This window comes from Hemibagrus wyckioides, linkage group LG22, assembly GCF_019097595.1.
Source record: "Hemibagrus wyckioides isolate EC202008001 linkage group LG22, SWU_Hwy_1.0, whole genome shotgun sequence".
Lineage (NCBI taxonomy): Eukaryota > Metazoa > Chordata > Actinopteri > Siluriformes > Bagridae > Hemibagrus > Hemibagrus wyckioides.
The window spans coordinates 8,940,338-8,961,617 of record NC_080731.1 but is presented as its reverse complement, the minus strand read 5'-3'; the positions used below and the strand labels follow the sequence as shown (position 1 = coordinate 8,961,617).

Genomic DNA, 21,280 nt, shown 5'->3' with positions numbered 1-21,280 from the left:
GTAAACATGTAAGTGATACAATAAGACTGTTACAAGAAAATAATCAGTGAGACAGTGTCCTGATGCATCCCAGGCAAAAAGCTAACTCTAGCCATGCCTAAACTGATTCTTTTCCAATAACATCACTTGTTTTATTCTTCGTAGTTCGAAGCAATTTGCCAACACAAACAATGGTTTATTTATAGCAAACAAACATCCTTAATTTTTTATTTATCCTTTTCTAGTTATGTTTATTGTCGTGGAGCATCATGAAAAAACAAATTAGTTTCTATTATCATTATTACGTTATTACATCTATGAACATGCATTCCTTTACTTGCTTCTATTTTTGTGAGTTAAATTAAAGTGAAAAAAATCTTGTCATGCTACAGAGAAACCATAAAGCTCTCTGTCCTTTCCTGTGTCCGAAAACTTCAAGTTACATCTTTCCCTCTTAGATTCCCTCTCCTAAGACTCCTTCCGAATAGCAAAATGTTTCATTAGAGAAAACTTCTTCAACAGATCAATACTGAAATATGTTTTTAATTTATTTATCTGGAGGTTTATGTGGCATTCTTATATCCAGTGTTATTTAGACACGTCCTTTTTGAAAGAATATCATTTCTTTTGTACAGAATAACTACTTTTTAAAAAAATACATTTCATAAAATATTTTCATAAACCATAAACGTTTATCAAAATGTCTTTATGACAATAAAACTATATCAAGTGTATCCAAACGTGGTAGTGTATAATAACTTAAATGTCATAAACATCACTTGTTCACCCTTTAGTCGGGAGGTGACAATTCTGAATGCCAGCGATACCATCTGTGACCGGAAGTATACAAAAGGACATCTGGCCCACTCTATGGGTGTCAAGGATGGCCTTCCTTTTAATTAAAGAGCTAGGAGGTTTGGGGGCGTCTCTGAGCTCATGCCTACAGTAGGCAGTTAGAGCATTCAGCTGTTTCTTGACGTTGCAAGAGCATCAGTTCCTGATTCATCAGATCTGATGCAATGGCAGGTTTTTCACATGTCTTGGGAGAAGCATGTCTTAGCTCGCTTCCTCGCAGATGGAGGGATAGACTTCACTGATTGGTAGGAATTAGCTATTGAGTTGGATCTGTGAGAAATAAATGTTATTTGTCCTAACATTTTAGACTGACTGCCTATTTTGGAAGCCTCCTGAGAGTGCCATTCGTGGAAGCGTTTCCTATTGCAAAGCAGTTTCAGTCAGGACTTGCAAAATGTTGTTTACAACCACAGCCTCAATGTGTCATTGACGAGGTAAGGCAAGAAGGTGAACATTCACACTCCCAGATGCGTTACTAATCCTGCTATTCTGCTTTTTGTCTTTATAGCAGCACTGAAGAAGCCACACATTACGTTACAGCAGAATTCTTTTCTTCTAATATCCTAGCTTTTGGAAGTTGGGGGGTCAGCTCCAGGGTCACCCATCATACAGCTTTGCTTCAGGCCCATCAACGGATGCTGGGGCTTGAACCCTGATCTTTTGATTAACAACCGCAACCGCTTGAGCCAACAATCCATTCACGGCTAGTTTAAATATTGTTGCTACTGGCAGAGTTTAACCTTAACTTCAGTTCTTATCTAACCTTATGTTATTTTCATAATGCCATTTCCATAATATGGCTTGCACACAAATACCTTTAACCTTTTTTTACCAACCCAACTGATGTTCCTTTCACTCAGTGGAATGGAAATGAACTTAACGTTTTCAATCAGTATAAACAAGTGAATTATTTTATCTGAACCCTGAACCTTACACAGAATTATGATCTATTTCCTCAACTGAGAAGTATTCATTATTTATTTACTGTAAATGTGTCACATGACCTGGAACAGCGCGATCAGACTAATATTCTGTCCTGTCTTTGGTAGTTTATCAGCTTTCAAAAGGTCCTCTGTAAGGATACTGGCAACAAGTCTGAGGAACTGAAAAACTGCTGCAGCCAAGCCCCTCTAGATGCCATCACCTGCATGGAAAATGTGAAAAGATATCCTGTCACATCTTCAGAAGTTTCTCAGGTCCAATCATCACAACTCTGTGACGAAACCCATCCAGATCATGCTGACAGGTGCTCACTTTTATTACATTTATTATACATGCATCTGCAGGAGGAAAAACTCGAATCTTCTCACATATTCATATGAAATATTCTCTTCATGTGGACGTATTAGGAATGGAACAAAATATGAATATTTTATACAGAATATCCAACTGGTTGGACTAGAGGTGTGCACTGAGACTGGAAATAACAATTTTTTTACTTGGTTTAGCTTAGGAGACAAACAAACACAGTGCAGCAACATGTGATTCATTTATTTATTTATTTATCTTTTTTTTTTTTTTGTCATAAATCCTTAGTAGCTACCTGGTCAGGGTCATGGTGGTTTCAGTCATTAATTTGTTTACCACTAAATTTGGTAGAAAGCATTGAGAACATGTGCAAACAAAAATAATAACCATGCAAAGATAATATAAATATATATATATAAAGTATAATCATTTACATGAAGTTGATTTTACCCAAGCAGAGGACTAATCATTAGACTTTAGATCAAGATTTGTGATCATATCCTAGAGAAGCAAAGCACACAGAGTAGGCAAGTTCACGGAAGAGGTGGGTCTTTGGTCATTTTTTGAAGATAGTGATGGATTTTGCTGTCTGGACTGAGGTTGTAAGGTGGTTATAGAACCACTGAGAGATTGCATAGCTGTAGTTCTGAATTTGAGTGATGCTTCTGAGCTTAAGGAACTCTCCGAGTATCAGAATTCAGTAGCCCAGTAATGATGTGATTTCTACCTTGTGTTTTATTAGAGAGAAAGAGAGAGAGAGAGAGAGAGAGAGAGAGAGAGAGTAGGAACTTCTAGTTTAGGTCCAAACACAAATGCAGAAGATATTTCATATGGCTAGAGCAAATGCGACTAAGAAAGATAAACTAGAGAGAGTTGGTCTAGTTTGCTGGGATGAACGACTCAAGTCCAAATGGCATTTATTATACAGTATTTTTTTTCCAGTTTTACACATTTTGAGGGTCGTAGTTGAAAGTCTTGCTCGTAGTCCAATGACAACCATTGCAAGAAAACTAAATCCTATAAGCAAGATTTAGTTTTCTGAAGTGACAGGATATCTGGTAGAAGGTACATACAAATTTTAAACCCTTGTTGTTTTATTGAAATACCAGCTGTATGCTGAGCTACAGAATGAGCTTTATTACAGCACCTAAATTAAAGTATAATACAGATGACTCCCTGGGACTATTAGCATCCATGTGTTTGATGATTATTATAATTTTCCAAAAACGCAGCAAACACAGGCAGAATATAAATAAAGTCGGGATAAGTGTTAAGTGAGGTAAGAGTCAGAATGATCAGTTAAGTCAGTCATGGATAACAATGCTTAACTTTCCCAGGCAGTTTTGTTGAGAAGAGAAATCCTGAGACTTCTGTGCGTTTATATATGTTAGAAAGAAGAAATAAATGAGAATGAGGAACTGAGCTAGTATTTAGGAGATGGCAGAGTGGACAATCGATGGGAGTTACAGTGAGAGGAAGCGTAATAACTGATCAATACTGTATGTCAGCAAAAATCTGTCATTCGATCAAGTGTTATGCCAACCTGCCATCGATCATCCATTTATGTTAAGCAAGACATGCAGTACGACATGTTTTAACCTGTAATAATTTCACTTTACAACTGCTTTCTAATCCAAATATTTACGGTATTCACCATGTTAACCACAAACAAACAAAACAGATATGTCATGTCATAGATGTTAGCAAATCTGTAAATATAAGAACTGCGGTCCCTGAAGCCTCAGGACAGAGTGCCTCCTGTAACCCCATCTGATTTGTTACAGAGAGGCTTGAAAATATAAACATAAACTTCGAAAGTGATAAGCATTTATAAATATTCATCTAGGTTTATTTCGGGTGATCTGAAAGCTTCTGCAAGTTTCATGTAGCCTATATAAACACTGCTAAGTAAAGTGTTACCATCTCTGATAATGGTATTAGCAGCATCTGGATTTATTCTCTTATGATAGATTTCGGAAATGTGTTGAGTTAACGCATGAATGACAAACACTGGATGGCATTTCATTTTGCTGAATTTGTTTCTCTTTTGTATTTATAGTATTTCATATATTTTCACCACACTTGACCAATAATCTTTCCGGTTCATTCTTAATCAGAGGCTCCTCCCCCCTTCACCTCCCTTCAGCAGATTTTATAATACACTCTAAATGTAAAAATGTGTAATGGATTTAGGATTAACTTTTATCAGCAGAGTATATCCTTACTGAGTCCAGTTCAATGTTCTCTCCATTTGAACTACTCTGCTAAGTTTTGCACCTTATCCTGGCACATAATGTTTGGTGCAAACACACTAATGCTAATGCTACTAATGCACAGTAGGCTATGATGTGCTGCATACAGCTGATAAAAGAACTTGTGCGCTTGGGTGGACAAGAAAGGAAGAGTCCATGCTGAGACTGTCAGCTTCCCAGAGAGGCCATGATTAATTTATCCCAGGCTGTAATTAAATGGTCCTCTCTACATGGCTTACCTTCTGTAGTAGAAAAGGAGGAACAGCCTGAGCCCTTCATTTTGTCTTGGCATGTTTAGATTCCTGTATGTTTTCTAGACAAGCTTGAATATTCTATCCTGGAAGTGTTCATAAGTACCGCGGTTGACTGAAGTGTGATCGTTATTGTAACTGTCTTTGTCTAACCTATTGTTGTGAGGATTTCTAAGAATTTCTTAGCTTTCACAAACTAGAGAACGAGTCAGAACATTTTGAGAGAACCTTATTTCTTTGATGCTAGCAATGGACTTTCTTCCTTCCTTCCTTCCTTCCTTCCTTCCTTTTATATGTTCATCCATCTTTAGTAAGTGATGTAGGGAACACTGGGTATGAAGCAGCAATACTCTAGTCCATCTCAGGACACTATGAACACACACACACACACACATGCACACACATTCACAAACTCATTCACTATACATATTTATGGCATTCAAATACAATCCTCATCACCGTCTTTTCACTCGACTGATCACTTTCAGCTCTTACATTGGTGCTGAAATGATCGCTGAATAATTCAGTGCTTTCTGTTTTGTTGGCTAAATTTCCTCTTCTTTCATGAACCTTTTAGAACATTACTGCCATCTGTACAGAGTGTGATAAGCACACAATCAGCTCTGTTTTTTTGATGATGACACTGATGATGATGATAATCCCTGACACATTTTTGACAGCCCATACTATAGTTCGCTATAGTTAGAGAATGAACTGATAACATATGTCCATTTTGCTACAGTACAAAGCAATAAAAAAATATTTTTAAGTGATGACAGCATGACACTGACAGCGTGAGGAAATTGCACTTTGCGACTTTGCAATTTTTCTACCATCACATTAAACTGCTAAACGTTCTCCTTATAAATGCACAGGTAGACATCTTATTGCATTATAAAGTAAAAATAAAAATAATTTTCTGTTATCCTGGGAAAATATATTTATGGATTCTTATCATTGAGTTGTCAGGGTATGTTATAAGCAGAAAAAAACCTTATTTGGGGGGGAAAAACTACAGTGACACCTGATAGCCATTCACACAACACCTAACTCCTTCAGTTCATCACTTAAAACAGGACAAAATGCTTAATAGGATTATGCACTCATGTTTCCACTGACAAGCTTTGAAATGGAATGCCATTACAGGACACAAAATGATAATGATGATATTAACCTAGCAAACAGGTCTGAATGAATAAAAAGGGCTATAACTGACCTGACTATAAACTTTTACATTTCTTATTGATTACATCTAAGCTGCAAGAAGCAGCAGTGTTGCTAAATTTATTGATTCATAGATAGATAGATAGATAGATAGATAGATAGATAGATAGATAGATAGATAGATAGATAGATAGATAGATAGATAGATAGATAGATAGATAGATAGATAGATAGACTTTATTGATCCCATGAGGAAAATTCTTGTGTTACAGCAGATTATTCATTAACAAGATACAACATGCACACACACACAAAATATAAAATAAAATATAGTATATATGATTTATGCTAATGAGTGTTAATGCATGTAAAGCCTGGAATCAATGCAAAGAACAAAAACAAATTAGCGGCTGTAGTAAATATGTAATAAACAGGTAAGCTTACTGTTTATATGTGAAAGCAGGAGGTATCCTGTATGTCTCTCTGTTTCCAGATATTTGTTCCAGATTGGGGTGAAACATGTGTCAGTTTCATTGCCAGTGCTAACAACCATTCAGGATCAGATGAGAAGCACAGTGTCAGCGTGCTGCTCTCGCAGTAATGACACCACAGCATGTTTAAAGGTAGGCCCCGACAATCACCATGGTGATGTGTGTTTAAAGATAGGTCTAAACAATCCACAGCACTGATTGTATACATTTATCACAGCCACTTCCGTATTCAAAGACTAGAACACAGGCAGCAATCAAAAACAGAAAATATCTGTCTGTGGAAACATGAAAACAAGGAAAGGCAATAGTTAGCATATTATGGTGCAGGAATTGGGCTCCTGAGTGGCACAGCAGAAAAGTGTTCACCCCCTCTTAGAGGAGATTGTGATTAGCTGTGTGTAGGAGCCCCTGAGAGGGAAATTGGTCGTGTACTGTATGTCAATCATATTAACCCTCATTCATATCTACATTAGTGTCCATTTTAGAATAAAATATCTATTCATTTGAAATAATTTATATGTATTTGGCTACAGGCCCTAATAGGATGTATAGGGTGATAAGACAAAATGGGATGCAACATATATGTCTGAACTGTGGCTAATGGATGAGGGTGAAGCTGGAGAAAGTGAATTCTATGGCACAAGCTTTCAGTGCATTAAACTATGGAATCAATTGAGATAACTCTTGATGGAACACTACATGCTATTTTTGATAAATGGACCTCAGGCACTTAGTGCAGCTTATACTTAAGCATTCTGCTTTTATTTGCTGGTATTCAGCAGCAGCAGCATGTTCAAATTGATGCACTTGGCTTGGCATCTTGCTGGTCGGGAGCTGTCATATGGCGAGAAGTACTGGCTGGTGGGTGGAAACTGGCCAAAAACAAATTAGTAAGAAAATGAAAGGGGGGGGAGTCATTGCAGGGGATCTTTGGGGGATGGAGGATTGCAGATATGAATATCGGCATCTGTGTGAGGCTAGCACACCATCAGGATTCTGCTGGATTTTATCAAAAGAACATGAACAGCAGGATGTACGTTCATGTGGGCATGAGCAAGCAGTCACATATGATGCCTGCGGGATAAATCATTAACATGATGCATTTGCAGCCTTCAGTCATTCATCTTTAAGTAACTGCTTGGTCAGAATCAATATGGTGGTTTAAATTAGCCTAGTATTTAGCTTTATATTTTGTGAAATAGAACCAACCAAAGAAAGAAAGAAAGAAAGCATTGTGGTAGGATTATCTGGAATTCAGATATTTAGATAGAGCTACAGATAACGTCACTGCCTCACAACCATACACTGATTTCTATTATGATATCCACATTTTTCATCTCAACTCTCACTGTCCTTGCATTTGGAGAATAAACTCGGCAAACCTGAGAAAGGAAAATAGTCAAATGTCTGTTGACATACAGGAGATGGTGGAAAAGAACACAGTTTTCCTCTGGAGACTCTGCACATTCCTCCCAGACTTCGCGTTTGTTTTCATGTGATTGAATATATTTGAATGAAATGGTATTTGCATTGTTATTTATATAACAGCAGCTTTACAGAAATACGGAGGTAGATTTAGACATCTAATGAGCAAGCCAGTGGCGAGGAAACAACTCCCTAAGACGAAGAAGCACTTGAGAAGAACCAGACTCAAAGGGAACCGTCCTGTTCTGGGGGACACCAGAATATAGTGTGAATATAAATGATTACTCTTCCAGTCGATACAATGAAGTCAAACTAAAAGTGTTTCGAAAGGAAGTTCAATATGTGTAGACTGTGAATGAGTCATGGGGTGAGCGCAGGACAATTCAGTGTAATTTAATTCAACTTCATTTGTATTGACAGTGGACATTGCCACAAAGCAGCTTTATAGGAATATATAATGATTCAGAATAAATGATAAAGTTTAAAATTTTGATCCCTAATGAGCAAGCCAGAGGCAAGTATTGCAAGACAAAAAAAAAACCTCTCTGAAATGATATGAGGAAGAAACCTTGAGAGGAACCAGACTCAAAAGGGAATCCATCCTCATCTGGGTGACACCAGAGAGTGGGATTATAAATCATTTCCTTTCTACAACTGTATATAGTCAAGTGCAGTTGTGTAACCAGGAGATTTTAAGCAACGTATAATTATGAGCATCAGCCTAATTACTGAAGTCATTATAGTTTTCACATAAATTCCTTCCCTTCCTGCCGATGCTTTCAGATGTTTAATGACGAGACCCGAGCGCAAAAACAACTGCAGCAACAGCCACATCCACAGGAGTCACATGTTTCTCCAGGAAAGTCTGTAATTAAAGCTGCACATCTTAGGAACAATTATCCACTGAATCATTGGTTAGAGAACTTGAAATAATGAGACTGTACGAATTTGATATAATAAGATATTTCAAATAGTATTGACCCTAAACTCAGCTTCTTGCCTGTGTGGAATTTGCTGGAAATGTGTGTTCAAGGTGCTATGTGATGAACTGCTGGACATTTCTTCCTCACACCCAGTATTACTGGGACAGATCCACCTTAATCCTGACAAGCAGTTACTGAACATGAATGAATGATAAATGGTCCTGTATTTCACCAGGACTGCATTATTAAACAATGATTTATGCGGCCATTTCTAAACGCCTCCTGTTCAGTCATTTCAGTACTAATTGCTAATACTCTCCATGCAACCGAGTGAACAAACGTACTGATTGGCGCTGTTCTCTTTGACGACCTTTACACTGACTCCAATTTCATTAACCATCCTAACCGATAAACTCTTAATCAGTGGTCACGGAAAATTAACAGCTAATGTACAGGCAGGTCTGTTTAGCATGCTTAAGGCTGGGTTACGCAACACTGTAGCCTCTGAAATTGCACCTCTGTATCTGAAATGTCACCACATTGATTGTGATTAGACGTTCGTTCTTCCTCCTGAAGTCCATGAGCACTTTTATGCCAGATGGAGTGACAGCACAGCACTGGGAGTCATTAGCACACACATTTAATTAAATCTGAATCTTAGTGCCCGAGGGTAAACATGCATGATTAGCATGCCTATGAGGAGCTCCTGCCTCATCAGGAGTGTTGTTTTTTCTCTTAATTTATTTCTAAATCGATTTTTTATTTATTTATTTATTTTTAAGAAAAAAATTACACTTACACTTATGAATTCATGACCAGGTGCCATATCTAACTGTACAGTAGTAGCTGTAACCTCTTTAACATTCAGCGTTCAGCATTGACGTCTGATTAGAAGAGTGCATTTTCTCTTTCTGTCGTTTCCAGAAGCCAAGCAGTCACACTGACCAAAAAATTGTCGGTTCTTTCAACTTTCTTGTTTCGCAGGAGAGCAAATTGGAGAAGGCAGCGGCGCTTGTGTCCGTGATTGATGACTTCTGCTCGCAGTATTTTAAACTGGAGTTGCCTGCATTCAAAACAAAGTGAGCCTTAAAACTACTGTGCATATGGACAAGTCTGCTCCCACCTACATACTTCCTCTATTATAGCTTTTAACCTCTAAATGCATTTAAACAAATGAAAAGTAAGCCTGGCATCTGCCACTTTCATTCAGCATATGGTTTCTTCCCACCATTAACTCCTGTGCTAGAAAATAAGCCATTTTCACTGGGTGCAAAAGTTTCTAAAGATAAATAAGTATTTAGTAGTAAGCACAAACTTTATCATATGATCTAACTAACCAGGGTTAGCTGATTGCAGCTGCTTTAATGCAGCTATGAAAATGCTAATGGGACTGAAAATACCACAGTATTTGCATTATATGAGAATTATTCTAAATGGTGCTTTCCAACTGGGAGAAACCATTTACGTCAATGCCAAAGTGTTAATTGCGATCATTTTAATCGTTTTCTGGCCGTCTGGGTTTCCCCAACACAAGCCAGAATTTTAAATAGGCCCAGATTTACTAAGATCCTAGTTACTTAGAACTGAAACATTAGTGTGCAGTCAAATATTTAGGTAGTGATGTTGTCTGAAACTCATAAAATGGCAAAACAATCATTCAAAAACCTTTCAAAATCGAACCTAAAGATAAAGTGAGTGTCTGTAGAGTGTCTGTGTGTGTTTTCTGTATAGAAGGTATATGTGAATCTTTTTCCTGGCTCTGTGGAAATGCAGAGTATAAGTGTGTGCCACAGAGCTCATAAGAAACCGTGACCATGATTTAAAAAACTTTAAGAACCGATCTAAATCTCTACGTCTCATTGCTAAGACTTTGTTTTTATTTGTTTTCTATCTTCAACTAGCAGAAATGAGCGTTTGCAATGTTTATACACGTCCTTGGATCATACTGATTTGCCGAAGTAGATTTTAGGCTTAGGACTGTCATATTGCAGGTGCAAAATTAATTAACTTTCACAATTAGATAGAAAGTCCCTGCTTGCATATTTAACAAGGCATCACACAAAATAGCAACGATGTGCTAGTAACTTAACAGGCGTTTTCCCCATGCTTCTAGATATTCCATTCCGACAGCTTGAATGCAACATAAATGCAATCTAATTTAGGCTAACAACATCTATTTAGCATGGCTCTTGTTCCCTGTGATTTTACGTGATCTTTCTGTGGTTCCAGGATTCAGAATCAGTTCCAGGAAAATGAGCTCAAGAGCCAAGCGTGGATGGATCTGACCACCAGTTGCTGCTCCCAGCATTCTCCTGCACAGCTGTGCCAAAAACTGGTAGGCTCTCGGCTTAAGTTTTCTAATACGAATGAATAATGAGACAGAAACATACTCTGTAGCCTGATTTGGATGGGAGTCATTTCACTGGGTGATAAAAATGCAAGTCTCCTCCATTTGTAGTTTCACAGATGGTCCTATGATCTTATTTACTTATTTGGTGGAATTTAAAGATAGGTATACTGTAACTGTTGCATTAAATGTTCATTTATTAGAGGAAAAAAATGAAGTATGATACTGTTACACAAGTGGAGCTGATATTTTACCATGCCCCTTTAATAAGGACTGTGCTCTTTGGCTGATCTTATTTTCTTTCTCCTGTTAATGAGCTCCTGGTGTAGACAGTATAGAGACCCACTCCTATTCAGAGACTCCTAATAAACTCCTTCTTTTCACAAGTCGGGAAGTGGATATGAATGCTAGGTGACTAAATACAGAAGCAGTCAAAAAAAAAAAATTCATCAAAGCAAAATGTAAAATCTGCTTTCAAAGTTGTGGCTCTAAGACGAAATTGACTAAACTGACCATTCAGAAACAGAGCTGGTCATAAAACAGTAGATCATTTTCTGAGAGGAACAAAATAGACAAAGGTGATCTGGTCAGAAACAATTTATGGCTTCGGCAGTAAGGTATTTATGTTAAAAATAAAATGAATTATGATGCTCATATTTATAAGTTGCATAGGTCCTGGTTACACAATAGTACTTGACTACATGCAGTTGAGGAAAGAACATAATTTATAACCTTTCAAGGTTTCTTCCTCATATCTTCTCAGGAAATTTATCTTTGCTACTGGCTTGCTCATTAGGAATAAAATTAAATAAATTAAAATGTATATTTTATTCAGAAATTTTATATTCCCCTAAAACTGCTTTGCAAGAATGTATATAACACTAAAACTTTATTTTATTTCTACAAATTGAATTGAATTTAAATAAATTGAAATATAGCAACTGGATATGATTGAATTATATCCCATCCAAATAGGGCTTAATTAAAGAGTAAGCAATTGATAAAGTAAGAGTTAAGTAATGAGTTTAATGTCTTTATCAGGTATTTAATAGAAATTAGTGAAGACTAGATGCTGAATAGCAATTAATCTTACAGTGCACTGCAATGTATTTGGCATTTAAGTGTGGATCTTACACCACACACAGTTGATACTTCCATTAATCCATGAACCAGGAACTAGATTAGAGAGTGACCAAGCATAGCTATTAAAGGATTTTCCCCCCAAGCATGACTATTAAATGCACTGCATGTGAGATCAGCTCACCTCCTGCTTCTCATCATTTCAGCAGCAATTAAAGAAATGTCAAGACCACTAAAATCATCAGAGGTAATAGCTAGGACCACATCTTCCTGTTGATTCATTTACATTTCTTGTCGCCTTTCACAGACCGAAGCAGTCATTAAGCACGAGGACGCCACCGCAGCTTGAACACTTACTGCTGGGTTTTGAACCATGACAGACCCTGAGCATAATCAAATGCATATCATGAATAGAAAACCTCTAATTAAACTCCATTTTGTTTTATCCCCACAAGGTTTATGACGTGAGCTTAAAGACGTGAGCTCAGTTTTTTTTTTCCCTAGTAGATTTCTGTTGCCACAGAGGCTGACTACCTATAGACTGCTTTGCCTGTGCTAGATAATAATTTAAGAATATCTACTTATCAGTTTTTTAGGTCAATTGGTCAGAAGACCTGTTACGATGAATAACATTATGATCTAAACAAATAAAAACTTAACAGAATAGTACACCAGTGCACCTGAGCATTTTTTATAATATATGAATTGTACTTGCTTTTGCCATTTTTAAAGCTATACTGTACCTCTGAAGGTTTTTTGATTGTTTGGTAATTTGTTGTGTTTTTTTTTTTTTGTAAGTGATTTAATTGTGATTTATCTTTAACATGTTTTAATCTCACATTAAAAGGATTATGTGCAAAAAGCCAAAGCCATTTTTGGAATTTTTTTTCTTTATCCCATGTACGCCAGTATAAATTTGCAATAAGTCAAAATTAACGGATGAGACAAGATAGAAGTTTATTAATCATGAAGGAAATTCTCTTGCTAGAGACTGCTTCGGAGTACACGAGAGAAATAAATATAAATGAAATATGCAATATATGCAAAATGTGCAAAAAAGGCTCTTAAAGATATTATACTGATATGATATTGCACATGGTATGATATTAACGTACATATTGTAAATACTGTAGCTTGGCATAGTCCACATAATAATACAGTGACACAGTTATATACAAGCAAGGATTCAATTTTCTGTAATATTGGTTTCATGCATTTAACTTCTCTACAAAAGCAATAATAATCTAACCAGGGATTTTTTTAATGTTCTGAATCCACAATAATAATAATCATAATAATAATAATAATAATAATAATAATAATAATAATAATAATAATAATAATAATAATAATAATAATAATAATAATAATATTGTGTACAGGTATGTGTTGAATACTGGTGCTTTATTGTAGTGTATGTTTATTGGCACATATGTAATCATATTTCATCATGAATACAGCGCAGCTTCTCACCACACTCCCTCAGTATATACAGTAATAGTTGAAAAGGATGAGCTTTTACAGTTGTGTGAATAGAGTGTGATTAGAGTAAAGTACAAAATGTGTAAAATAATTATAGGTATATATTATAATTATAATGCTCAATAGTACATCAGTGTACTTTAACTTTTTGATGCAAGCTTTAATATTTTGAATATGCGTCAAACAATAGTTTACAGTTATAATCAGTTATTAAAAAAATACCAGTTATTAAATAATAATAATAAAACAACAGAAAAAGGTTTTAAGAAATAAGTCGAGGTAAAAAATTAAAAAAAAAAAAAAAATACTCTTGAATGTGAAATTTGACAAAGCATAAGGGTTATTGAACTTCCATATTATTTACTATATTGTTTTGTTTTTTTTAGTAAACTTCTTTTGCAAGGTTTCTTCAGTTCCTTTTTAATAAAACATAATTATAGCATGAGATTTGTTTCTGCAACATCATTTCTTCTTTCATGTGCATCATGCAGAGCTGGGTGTTACGACAAGCTATTAGTGTTGTGAAACATGAATTTGTGCATGATTAATGGTTAAAAACTAGATGGCGCCATCGTATCAATTTGAGAAGAACTGATAATTGAAAAACAGAAACGTACAAGTTATACAATTGTATAAATATAGTTTCATTCTTCTTCTTCTTCTTCTTCTTATTATTATTATTATTATTATTAGGGGTAGTAGTAGTAGTAGTATTTTTGTTTTTATTGTTGTTGTTGTTGTTGTTGTTGTCATCGAAGATATTTCCAACCTACAGAACTTCACTTCACCCAGCTATGAGCTACAGAATGAAAGGCTTGAGCTCAATAAGAAGCTAAGAAATTTTCTGTTCCTCTGGAATTCAGCTGAATTCGATGTCAGCTGATGCTCATGGTTTCAGTGTATTATGGGAAAACATAGCTATAAAAGGTGTAACACAATTTTCACACACTTAAGTCTCTATAACATTGTGTATAATGTGAACATATAGAATGCAGCAAAAAAAAACCAATTCCAGCACCCTTTATTAAATTCCGTTTATTTTTAATATTCATTTCTTTTAAAAAATATAAATTCTAAAATAATCACTTCAGCTCTGTGCGCTAGAACGTTATCAAAATTAAATTGTTATTGGAGTTGTAAAACATGCCACTATTCATAAAGGATTTGTTTAAAATTTACCCAACACTCCTCCATTACACAATAGAAATAGAAGTTAAAAATACATTGATATACAGTACATTGTTAAAACATGGTGATTCAGTATGACATAATTTATACAGAATTATATATTTTTTGTTTTTCATTTTGTGAAAAAAAGAAAATAAAAAAAGAAAATAGGAGGTTGAGAAAACAGGAACAAGGCTGAAGGATCAAATACACACACACACACACACACACACACACACACCATACAAACACTGGAATTCTTCTCTCACCACAGACATAATAATCATAAGTGGCGATCACATTATTGATATTTCACATCTACAAGACAACTGATCCAAATGTGTAAATAATATAGAAAGCAATAAAAAATTCGGTCAGTTATTAGAAAACAAGAAGTTTGATTACCCTCTCGATGCAGCCTGTATTCTTCAGACGTTTGTGTATCATAATTCATTGTACTTTAGTGGTTTCATTTCAACATTTCCTTGATAGCCTGAGTAGAGTTCTGGAGAAAGATAAAGCCAAAGCTCCTCTTAGTAAGTGTAATCTATGCATTCATGGCTCATGGTGTTAATGCCCCGGGGCATGGAGAATTAAATTCAGGTATTTAGATCAGACATTGGTCCTACAATAATATATTTGCTTTTAGCACTCAGTGTAATTACACACTAATCAAGCATAACAGCATACAGACTAGAAAGGTCAGTATCAGTGGCTTTATTGCATTATAAATCACTGATTTTTTTCCCCTTCTATTTAAGCCAAATCCCAGCCGCCAGAAAGCTCTCCTCTATCATATGACTGCTGCCCACCAGAGAGGGTGCTTCCTCTGAGACATGTGAAGACAGCCAACCACAACTACTGCTCACACTGGAGGAAAGCTCTATCAAGGTTCTTCCACAAACATCCATGATCGACTAGTGACACAGCGATCTCTTGGACTCCCGGGCAGGATTTATTGATTATATGGGATATGAAAGGGAAAGTTAGGCTTTTTTTTAAAAAAAAAAAGCTTTATGAATACAGGCTTCACAAAAGGTGAATTTAACCATTTCTGTAGGGGTCATATGTATACTGTCCTATGAATACATTCATAATGGGTTATAATGCGTTCAGAAACAATATGCACGTTGTTATTGTTAATTATTTATGGATTGTCATTATTATTTATAGCAACGGCTATAATGCATTCCTATATTTATTACAGAATGCACTATATGGAGGGTTTATTAAATATTACTGGCAAATAAGGTTTGGGAAGAAGTGGAAACCTGGAAATTGGAAAACAAACGGAAATGTCTGCTGGAATTGGGATTTTTTTCTTTCCAACAGGAAATCTTTTCAGATATATAAATAGAAAGACAGAGAGAGGGATGGATGGATGGATGGATGGATGGATGGATGGATAGATAGATAGGTAGATAGATAGATAGATTTATTTTTTTTACATTTGTAAGTGATTAATTGTATAAGAGCTTAACGGAATACTTCTGTGTAAGTTCTGATTTTAGCTAGGTTTTTTCCCCAGAATGCTAAGGATATCTGCTGATACTCAAGGTTTTTATAAGTAATTACGGTGTGCAATGCCTTGCATTATAACGTGATATGAACGCGTTTATAGTTCATTACAAATATGACCATCTCAAAATTATTAGCAATTACTTTTATTTTTATTTTTATTGTGATTCTTCATTAAGTCACTTTAGAAAGTTATTCGGTTGAACAGCAGGAAGACGATAATGGCTGTAATAACCAGATGTGGTTGAGTAATACCACCATAGTGCAATGTATAAAGAAGAAAGAGAAAGACTGATATTTGGTTAATTGATTAGCTTAGATCTCTTTGCATAAACCTGTACTTTTTTTTTTTTTTAATTATTTAATCACTCTGAAAGGGATCAAATGTAATACTGTATTAAATGGAAGATCAGTAGAAATCAACACGACTGAAGGGTTAAAACATTTAGGTACTATTCTTCTCCATTATATAATAATACAGTGTAATGCTTCAATTTGTTTTTTGTTCAATATTGTGTTCAGAAGGTACAGTAGGCAGGATAACATTAAAACCCATGCTGAGTAAAAAAAAAAAATCAACACCTCAATTCTCATTTTTTTTGTATTTTTTTTCTTACACAATTCCTTCCGTCTATAGAGGTAGAACTACAAAATAAAAATAAAAAATCAAAATATTAATTTTCCTGCTACAGGAAAATGGTAATTCCTTATACAAAAGAAAAGAATGGAGGAGTTTTTTTCTCTCCATGTGTGGTCATAAACCATGTACAGCATTTTCAGTTGATCAACACAAGAATGAACTGCATATGAATTGCATAGTAGTAGGAATTATTATGTCAGCCAGTGTTCTTAAGAAGTAAGCGAACAAAAAAAAAAAAAAATGAGTGAGCTTGGTCATGTGAAACAAAAACAAAAGAAGGTTTAAAAAATGGCATCCGTGAAGATGAGAGTCCAGATGTTGTACTGGAATGGAATGTATCCACGCAGGCAGGCAGGCAAATGAAAATGCCTTTAAAAAAATTTCCCTTGATCAAGACAGCTTTCCATCCAAGTAGATTCATCATTTTTTAAGTTTGTTATTCGCTAAATAGGCCGGCGGAGGGAGAAGCTAAAATTACGCCTCGGACCCTCGACTCTTCCAGAAGTAGTCACTGTCTTCATTGTCTGAACCGTAGTCTATTCTAATCTGAGGCACATTTAGTGGTATTCTCTCTGGACTGGAAAGAAAAAAACAAAATGTAATTAATAAGATTTTTATAAGGACATTCAAGTCAATAAGCAACTCACTTTATAGCTCCCTGTTACTTTTCATTTATATGTTTATGCATACTGCCATAAACTGTGGCCTTGAACATTGAGGCCTGTGCTGATTATTCTGGGTGTATCCATCATACATACACAGAATCCTTTGTTCCCCACCTATTAACCTCCCTCATTCAGCCTGGCTAGGAAAATCCGGAAGCTCACCAATCATGCAAGATGACTCACTACCGCTAGAATCATGTGATAAGCACATACACACATACACACCAAGACCCACAACCACAAATTTAAATATACCATATTCAAATAGATCTTCCCCAACACATGGACACAGACATTCCACTCCTCTCTGACCGCACACACCTTCCCAACTCACCTTGATATCGGACTGTCTTCATAGTAGCGCCTTCTATTAACACGACGTGTACCGATCAAGGAACGGCTTTTCTCCTGTGAGATAAAAAAAAAGTAGGCGGGGTTTAAAAAAAAAAAAACTCCCACGTGCATACACAGAGAAGGGACGCAGAGATATATCACTTCAGCAGATTAGACACAACGAAGATGAAGTCAGACTGATCACAAGCATGCACAAAGCAGCATTGGTTAGTTGCACATGAGAGAAATATCAAATCTAAAACCTTTCCATTAATATACCATACACGCATATCGACTCGGAGCCATTTACATGCATATGCAAATGCAAGCAAAATGCTGCATCCACCATCTCTCACCAACGTTCCACTGCCATAGAAAAAAAAGTTCATAGCTCATACTGCTACAAAACCCAAAACATGCACATGAGAAACATATCAATCATCATAAGGAAAAGAGTGCAACTTAAACATTCGTAATTCAGAAGATAAAGGGGGTCAAAACAGAAGAAGAAGAAGAAAAAAAAGAAGAAGATGATGATGACGAGGATGATTGCTGATGAGACAAGATGTTAGTAACAGCATGCACTGAAATCATAAGGAGGCAGAGGAACACGTGAATGTTAAAGAGGCTGCAGACGAGCTGAGAAACTCCGCTTCTACTCACTCTCAGAGGCCTTATCCCCTAAAAAAGGCTCCTGTTCCATCATATCCATGGGGATTTTAATGCTGGGTACCTTCTCGTTGAATGGATAATCAGACTGCAGGAAGGGAAAGGGGATCACTGAGTAGTTAGGGTGGGGAATATACCAGGGATATCTTTAAAACACTTGGAAGTTAGAAAACAAACATGATGGGCCATAATGTTATGTGAAAATATTCACCAATGGAATCCTAAAGTGGCCCAGAGTGTTTTATTCCTTTTATAATGGCAAATATTTTTTATGCAGTTATATCGCATTATGTTGAAATTTACTGAGAGTCCAATAAACAAGTTCCTGTTATTACTTATGTTCTAGCAGCTATTAACTGTAAGATGTAGCTTGTTCTTGAGAAACTGCAAACAGAATAATCTTATGAACTTTCCAGACACTTTACATTAATACTTAATCACCATCTCCATATAGAAACCATTACCATGTCAATGATAAAACTTTTCTCTTTAATAAATAATAATATAGTCTTAATTTATTTATCATTAGGATTAGTTTGTCTGGACCATCCACCATTCAAGTCCCTCTGAATGACTTAATACAGAAACAGTAACATTTCATATAAACCTGTGAATTAGCTTGCAGCTGACAGAGATACTGTTACAGCAAAGTAATCAAACAGCTTCTGGCTAATCAGGTTTGAGAATTTAGCAGCACTGTGGTATAAGGAACAATATCATCTGGTGCTGAAGAGTTCAGGCATTGCCAGCTAGTCGGCTTCATCCTCACTGACCTGTTCAACTTACAGCTTATTATTCAGTTATTAGTCTTAAAACACAAATCAGTAACCACAGTGAAACTAAAACCTTACAATATGTAGTTATAAGGCTAAGGAACATATGTATGGGAGTTTATGGGTCAAATTTAAAGTAGTATGAATAGTATTGCATATACATTTCAAAGTACTAAGAAATATATTGACGATAATCGCGAGACGTTGTACTGGCTAAAAAGTTCTGGTGCTTCTCTCCAAAGCTTTGATGAAACCCACTAAATAAGAACAAATAGATAAATCTAGTGATGAAACACAGAGAATGCCTCTGTGATACACGGTATCTATCTATCTATCGGATGCCACTAGTCTATTTAATCAGTGAATAATAACAACCTAAACATGGTAATGCCTTCAATGTACAGTATGTAACAATACATAACAATAACAGCAGTAATGATATTACCTCATCTACGTCACTGTCTAAGCTGTCTCTTGACTTCTTCTTCTTTTTCTTCTCATCTTCCTTCTTCTTTTTGTCCTTTTCTGGTATTACATCATCCAGGAAGCTGAGGTCATGCTGAGAGAAGACATAGTCCATAGCCTTCCTCACAGCCACCAAAGCTAGGATCTGGCCAGTCAGAGTACACAGAGAGACATGCATCATTTCCATTGGTTTCTAGCAGTTTAGATCAGTTCATATACAGACACATTTCTTGTTTAAATCTCTAACACTGATTATAATAATCACTGTTTTATAAGGCAACATTAGTTATCACAATTCAAGGCCAGTGCCTTCAGTGACTTTGGAAAGTCAATACCACTGGACTATGCAGCTGATAGTGAGTGTGCTTAGTGTTATAATCATTGAGATGAAATTCACAAGTTGCATTGCCTTTACTTTCAGTCATCATTAAGAATTAAGAATTTGCACATGCCTGTATGGCTGAATATAAATTAGCTCTTGCAAATGTATCTGTTGCAAATGACAACTGTTTGGAAGACGTTTATGGAAATAAGCACTTCGAGTCACATCCCCAGTGACAAATCAGCCTCAGCCTATGCTACTGTTAGGCAGGGTTCATTGTAGAAATTAACATGCCAAATTTTATTCTTTATAAAAATCACCTCTAAAGTTTACTGCCAGAGACAAGCACAGTGAGAACTGAACTATGGACTCACCATGACAGGGAAGATGATGGCAGCCACGGTGGACTTGAGGATCCACAGCAGAGCCAGGCACAGCAGCTGGACGAAGGTGAAGAGGTGAACTTTGCGCAGTGGCACATGCCGCAGGTAGATCAGGTCTGGCTGGTGCTTGGCAGGCATCAGAAGCAGCTTCAGGCGGTCCATGAACTGAATGAGCAACAAAATAAAGCGTTAACGGAAACTCTCAAAACAAGAAAGTTAAGACAGGTATGGTGGGAAATTCCAGGAATATGCCTGGCTCACCTGTACTCCATTGAGCGAGGCCACACCCATGTAGAGGAAGACTCCATAGAGGACAGGCATGGGGATGAACTGCAGAGAGGGACACAGGAATATTTTCATTTAAAATGGAACTGATAGCCCTTTGGTTACAGTCTTGGGCTGCTGATTGGACCATTACTTGGTTGGTTGTGAGTTCAGATCCTAGCATTTCCAAGGGTTCTTGAGGATAATCTTCAACCGATCAATTGTATCCCAAGTCACTTCAGCCAAATGAGCATGTAAATACTTTGATTGAACTAAAAATCATAACCCTTTCTCAGACTCTAAGTCCTTGCTTTAGCAGCCTCATATGTTTATTATTATCTCCAGTAAGTCACATGCATCCCATAAGAGTTCAGTCCAGGTAACAGACTTAACCTAGAAACAGTCCAGTAATCTGATACGTCACAGTTGATTTAAATAGCCAGGCTGAAGTGACACCTAACTGACTTCAATTTTCTGTCTTAACGTGACACATATCTGATTTGCTCCTGGTTCCACAACTGCACTTGACTATATGCAGTTGTAGAAAGGCTTCGTAATTTTTATTCTAAACTTTTAGATTTCTG

General features: G+C 36.2%; 2 protein-coding genes across 3 annotated transcripts in view; one reads left to right on the top strand and one right to left on the bottom strand.

Moving 5' to 3' along the window:
- The window catches only part of gc (GC vitamin D binding protein), a 44,701-nt gene extending 32,017 nt beyond the window's left edge, over positions 1 to 12,684 (top strand). Inside the window, exons 7-12 of the mRNA XM_058374325.1 lie at positions 1,142 to 1,268; positions 1,884 to 2,080; positions 6,243 to 6,372; positions 9,573 to 9,667; positions 10,818 to 10,923; positions 12,323 to 12,684. Of these exons, the coding sequence (XP_058230308.1) occupies positions 1,142 to 1,268; positions 1,884 to 2,080; positions 6,243 to 6,372; positions 9,573 to 9,667; positions 10,818 to 10,923; positions 12,323 to 12,364 (697 nt within the window). The 3' untranslated portion in view covers positions 12,365 to 12,684. The remainder of the gene's footprint in view (positions 1 to 1,141; positions 1,269 to 1,883; positions 2,081 to 6,242; positions 6,373 to 9,572; positions 9,668 to 10,817; positions 10,924 to 12,322) is intronic.
- Positions 12,685 to 15,218: 2,534 nt separating this feature from the next.
- slc4a4a (solute carrier family 4 member 4a) overlaps positions 15,219 to 21,280 on the bottom strand; it is a 50,814-nt gene continuing 44,752 nt past the window's right edge. For both annotated transcript variants that reach the window (XM_058374323.1, XM_058374324.1), the window contains exons 22-27: positions 20,694 to 20,762; positions 20,424 to 20,597; positions 19,708 to 19,872; positions 18,484 to 18,577; positions 17,822 to 17,895; positions 15,219 to 17,399 (exon numbers count right to left, since the gene is read on the bottom strand). In XM_058374323.1, coding sequence (XP_058230306.1) covers positions 17,858 to 17,895; positions 18,484 to 18,577; positions 19,708 to 19,872; positions 20,424 to 20,597; positions 20,694 to 20,762 — 540 coding nt within the window. In that variant the 3' untranslated portion in view covers positions 15,219 to 17,399; positions 17,822 to 17,857. The remainder of the gene's footprint in view (positions 17,400 to 17,821; positions 17,896 to 18,483; positions 18,578 to 19,707; positions 19,873 to 20,423; positions 20,598 to 20,693; positions 20,763 to 21,280) is intronic.